The following is a 5,696-nucleotide window of genomic DNA, read 5'->3' on the forward strand; positions in this document are numbered from 1 at the left end:
GTAAATACAGTTTCAAAAATGGCCCAAACTAGTTTATTTTCACAAGAGTTTGCCATTTTTTCCATCTCCGTGGGCAAAAAGTTTATGTCACTATAAAATACCATGCGTATGATACATAACTATAATCGGCGAAACATGAATTTCCAAACATTTTAATTTACATAAATGTCATTCTTGACACCAACTTGACACTTTAGTGACATTCAGGTTTAAATGTTTCCATTGTAAAAACAAAAAACACATAAAACCTCTGTGAGAATATGTTTTTGCACTTGTAGCCCTATTAACTATAACTTTTACGATAACCGGCGATTTGATGCAACTCACCCTTAGATTTATTTTTCATTGTCGTGTTCTAATAACCTGTTGCGCCGACCCTACGGGAGTAGGATAAGGAGATGATGATGATGTGTTGTAATAAGCACCACTTAGTTGGTGCACATGTTTAATATTTGTGTCAGAAAAATTTAAATTAAATATTTTTATCCTGGTAACTTTTTGCCACGAGAATTGAGTTTGGCAGGTGTCAGACCGTACTTATTCTTTGTTCTAAGTCTCAACTCGTACTTATATGCTCTTTGACATACTGGACTTCTCTGTGTCTCTGTATCACTGTATTATATTCTATTCACTCCAAAATTCCACGTTATTCATTAATTCCTATAATATTCAAGTTATTGTTTATTCATATTCGAATACAGTATTTTTCTTGCTGAGCTTGTTAAATCAAGTTTGTGGGGTATTCATAGCGGAGAAATTTAAAATGAGTGACCTAACCGAAGCAGCGTTGAAAGAAAGTGGGTCAGCGGTAGTCTGTGAAACCCTCACCGCAAATGCGCAGCTCCCTTCTCCCATTCAAGAACCTATGGATGTAAAGGCAGATAAATCTAGCAGGTTAGTATCGCTAGTAAAATAATATCGATGTCATTAAAATAAATGAAATAATGCATAGCCGACAGCATCAGCATATTGGGTATGCATGGCGCTGGCTCATCTTGATCATTACTATAAAATATCTTTATATCTTCACACTGTTTTAAATAAAATTACATTTGTGTTATGCATAATAGTTGAATTTGTCACTAAACAGTTGACTATTAATAATATTAACAGTAATATAATTGTATTAATTGTGCACATATTGTTTTTTGTTTTTAGTGTATTGGCTTACGGCAATGTAAAAACTGTAGAATTTGGTAAGTTAACTGGTATCTAAATTTGTAGTTTTATTTAGAGCAGTAATAATTAATGTTTCCCACTTATTTTTGCAGGAGTACAAACAGACCTTACTTTCCCTTTTCATGTCCCGGATGAAGTTCAAAATGTATTAAATGCATATACTGTAACAGCAGAGGTAAGCAATTTTTGTCTACTTTACACTTTTTATTTAGAATACTAGCGAGCATGTATTAAGCATTAAGATTTAACAAAAACTTACATTACAATGAAAATGTTATCCAATTTAAAAGTATAATGCCAACTAACAAACTAACTGACACATAACAATGAGATATGATTAATTTGTAATGTCAATAAATAACATTTCCAGGAGACCATTGAGGACACATCATTTAGCGAGACAATGTTAAATGATGCAAGTAGGTCTGAATATTTACAGCCTAACCAACTCTTCATCTATGACTTATCTTCGCTACCATTGGCTGCTGAGGACCTAGAAATAGTAAGTTCTCTTTTTCCAAGTTTTGTACCCACTTACTTAACATGTGCAAAATGTTTTCAACTTAGCCTTTTTAAGTAAATGATGAGCCAAAAGTAGTTACAATTTTTAATAAAAAAACAAAACCAACTTCTAAACAAAATACACAAATGAATATATGCTGAAAAAACAATACACTAAAATGTAATGAAATAATTCCTTGAAAATAGTAAACCTCCCTTATTGTAGCTGTTATGTCTATGTTGTACAATTATTATTACTTTGATGTTGGTATCAGCCGAGGTATGCAGTGATATTTATAATTCTATGTAAGGCTTTATACATTTTTACCATAACAATTGACAATTGTAAGTATAGTAATGATTAAGTAATGAATCTTCATTGACTGACACCGATTTCAAAGTAATAATAATTGTAAAATATAAACATAACAACTACAATAAGGGAGGTTTACTATTTTCAAGCAATTATTTCGTTATTTTTTAGGGTATTCTTTTTTTTTTCAGAATACTTTGATATGTGTATTTTGTTTGGAAGTCAATTTTGTTTTTTTTTATTAGAAATTTCATTTATTTCGCGATATTTAGTGACTCTAAACATCGCAGAATAGAAGAATGGAGAATAACAATGAGATATGATGATTTTATAATTTCAATAAATAACATTTCCAGACCATTGAGGACACATCATTTAGCGAGACAATGTTAAATGATGCAAGTAGGTCTGAATATTTACAACCGAACCAACTCTTCATCTATGACTTATCTTCGCTACCATTGGCTGCTGAGGAGCAAGAAATAGTAAGTTCTCTTTTTCCAAGTCTTGTACCCACTTACTTAACATGTGCAAAATGTTTTCAACTTAGCCTTTTTAAGTAAATGATGAGCCAAAAGTAGTTACAATTTTTAATAAAAAAACATAACCAAATTCTAAAAAAAATACACAAATCAATATTTGTTGAAAAAACAGTACACTAAAATGTAATGAAATAATTCCTTGAAAATAGTAAACCTCCCTTATTGTAGCTGTTATGTCTATGTTGTACAATTGTTATTACAATGAAAATGTTATCCAATTTAAAAGTATAATGCCAACTAACTGACACATAACAATGAGATATGATGATTTTGTATTGTCAATAAATAACATTTCCAGACCATTGAGGACACATCATTTAGCGAGACAATGTTAAATGATGCAAGTAGGTCTGAATATTTACAGCCGTACCTAATCTACAACCCACCTTCACCACCATCGGCTGATGAGGACCTGGAAATAGTAAGTTCGCTTTTTCTAAGTCTTGTACCCACTTACTTAACATGTGCAAAATGTTTTCAACTTAGCCTTTTTAGTAAATGATGAGCCAAAAGTAGTTACAATTTCATTTTACACAATCATGCATGTTTTTTACATACATATATTGATAATATATATAAGTTTGTTAATAAAGGTTTAACAATACTAATAAAGATTAATATATATAAGTACCATTATTAAGTGTTTAAAAATCTTTTAAAAACAGCATAATTCTTAATTACATGATGACAACTGTATATCTTGCAAATATTAAGATGTCAACGTTTGGATTACTTTTTATTACTAAATATCTCTAGAATGACTCGATGGACATTTTGACATAGAATACAGTCAGGTAAAAGATAAAGACTGCTAATCTAGTTTTCTTTTTATGACTGAGCGGACGAACTCAGGGGCAACAGCATTAAGATCTTGTATGTGAAATGAATAACCAAAAAATTTAATATTGATTATGTGGGTAATGCGAGGGATGTAGGCAACCCATTATAATCCCTGAAATATTGCTTGTTAGATATGCAACCGAACAACAGAAATACTTAGTAAATATTTAACATAAATTTTCAGTTGTATCAGCCTTTATCTAGCAGTGATGAATTGGATCCTGCGGTATTCCAAAGAGATGTTCAGGAATATAGAATTCTATCACCTCCATTATCCGACGATGAAAGTCAATTGGTAAGTTGTATTTTGTTACTGTTCATCTACCATTTGTGTTTCATTATTATCAACCTCCCTTTGTTCCTACAAGGGGTTGGCACAGTGCTGTAAATGCTCTTATCACTCCTCATATCGGAAACCACTGCCTTAAGCACCCAAATATACAATTCATTCATACTTTTTTGGTCATCCTCTACCTTTCCCATCCATACAATTTCTTAATAAACTCAGACTTTATTTTTAGTTATTAATTTGTGCAAAATCATTCAAAGATCAGTTACATGTGAAAGATGTGTGTAACCTAGTAGTTTTGAAAAACATAAGTAGATTGTAATAAATTATATGAATGGACCAACAATAAACATTTTTATTTTAGATATCGCCTGAAGACTTGGGGGTTATGGATATCTTCATGGATAAAGGAGAAACGGAGGATTAAAAAAATAATTATAAATAAATAAATAAATAATATAAATAAATAAATAATATAAATAAATAAATAATATATATAAATAATAATAATAGTACCCAGAGTTATTATAACTTAAAATAGTTAACATTATTTTATACAAGATAGATGATACATAATATTTATGGAAATGACTGATCTCCAATTGTGATATTATTCCTTAAAGCTTTAATTTAGGTAAATTACCCTAATAATATGTTGCTGTTAAAATGTAATGTAGTAGTAACAGTATCATAAGGAAAAATGACTGATTAACTTTTATTCTACGAAGTACAAAATAATAAGGCAGTAATGTTAAGATGTAAATGTTTATTTTTTTTTGTATCTGATGATGTTTCACTTTTATTCCATATTTTTTTTGTTTAATAATTACTTTTTCTCAATTATCAATGTTAAAAACAATGTTAAGAACAAAGGGGAATAGATTTTGTTAAAACTTTTAGTTTCTTTCTTTTTTTTATAACTAGCCATATGTTGTTCTTGATTGACAAATGTGTTCATTGTACCTCATATTATAATTAAACATACATAAATAATGCTGTGTAGCAAATGTGATATAGAAAATGATTAGTGGATAAAGTAAAAAGATATATATATAATTATGATTCCATATTGTATGTGATTTTTTGCCAAAAAACTATTGATGTTTTTGAGTTTATTTATTAATCATAAAATAAAAAAAATATTTTTCCGTTGATTTTTCTAATAAACATGTTTATGAAAATCATTATTTTATTCTATCATCCTTATAAAATTTAACTGTTCCCATGCGACTACAACCGCATGAAATTATATAAAAAAATATTGTATACATTTATCAAATTATGAATTGCAAATGTCAAAATGATATGACATCATTATGTCATATGAAGGAGGCAAGGTTTTCATGGTTTGTAATGACTGAAGTTGAATGACTTGAAGTTGGCAGCTTCTAGTTTATGGTCCCTTTCTCACATAAAGGTTTTTGTTCAATTTATTTATCCCCAAAGTTTAATAGCGGAAAAATATACAACTTAAAGCGTGTCGTATTATTATATTAGTATAGATAAGCTTATTTTCTTATTTTATACTTAATTTTTAAAACCAACTAAAACAACGAGATAACCTATCGGCGCGGCAGTCTATCTGTAGGTATTTCTATTAAGTATTGAAAATTCAAAATAACTACTAAACGATCAAATCAAAGCAAGTCTACTAATGGTCTTAGAAAATAACCATAAATACTAACGACCAATTATTTTTACAATCACCTTTAACTTTCAAGTTTTATAGTTAACTTTAACAAGCGACCGACGGCTGCCTGAAATACCACGGCTGATATCCAAAATTCCGTTAGTGTAGACGTTAGGTTTCTTTGGTATTAAATCTTGAAAAACGCGCTACGCCCACTATGCGTCTTCTTGTTGTGTTTTTGGCGACATGGTTGTCAAAGGTAAAAATATTGTACCTTATTATTAAGATAAAGCTATAAAATAATAACACGTATCCTTAAATAGCTTGTTACTTTCTGAGTTAAATCTTTACTTGGCCTAATTCTAAACATTAGTTTGCCTTAGGGATATTAGAAAGATCAAA

The 5,696-nt window shown here is 29.6% G+C and overlaps 1 protein-coding gene across 2 annotated transcripts; it reads left to right on the forward strand.

The window, feature by feature from the left end:
• The first annotated feature begins 592 nt into the window (after positions 1-592).
• Positions 593-4,154, forward strand: LOC106102607. 2 transcript variants are annotated; one of them, XM_013282154.1, is made up of 8 exons: positions 593-894; positions 1,159-1,196; positions 1,272-1,354; positions 1,550-1,681; positions 2,350-2,399; positions 2,884-2,956; positions 3,560-3,670; positions 4,029-4,154. In XM_013282154.1, exons 1-8 carry the CDS (start codon positions 764-766, stop codon positions 4,089-4,091), a joined length of 681 nt encoding a protein of 226 aa, XP_013137608.1. In that variant the 5' UTR covers positions 593-763; the 3' UTR covers positions 4,092-4,154. The 2 variants fall into 2 exon arrangements, with proteins under 2 accessions (XP_013137608.1, XP_013137599.1); XM_013282145.1 differs by having other exon boundaries at positions 2,350-2,478; positions 2,834-2,956; positions 4,029-4,153.
• Positions 4,155-5,696: the final 1,542 nt, after the last annotated feature.

Source organism: Papilio polytes, unplaced genomic scaffold (assembly GCF_000836215.1).
Source record: "Papilio polytes unplaced genomic scaffold, Ppol_1.0 DF824292.1, whole genome shotgun sequence".
Classification (NCBI taxonomy): Eukaryota; Metazoa; Arthropoda; class Insecta; order Lepidoptera; family Papilionidae; genus Papilio; species Papilio polytes.

Bases quoted from the DNA above. Each gene is read 5' to 3' on its own strand.
- LOC106102607 (XM_013282145.1), top strand. From the start codon at position 764: ATGAGTGACCTAACCGAAGCAGCGTTGAAAGAAAGTGGGTCAGCGGTA. The intron at 1,355-1,549 runs GTAAGCAATTTT...TAACATTTCCAG, and splicing joins CATATACTGTAACAGCAGAG to GAGACCATTGAGGACACATC. The intron at 2,479-2,833 runs GTAAGTTCTCTT...TAACATTTCCAG, and splicing joins CTGCTGAGGAGCAAGAAATA to ACCATTGAGGACACATCATT.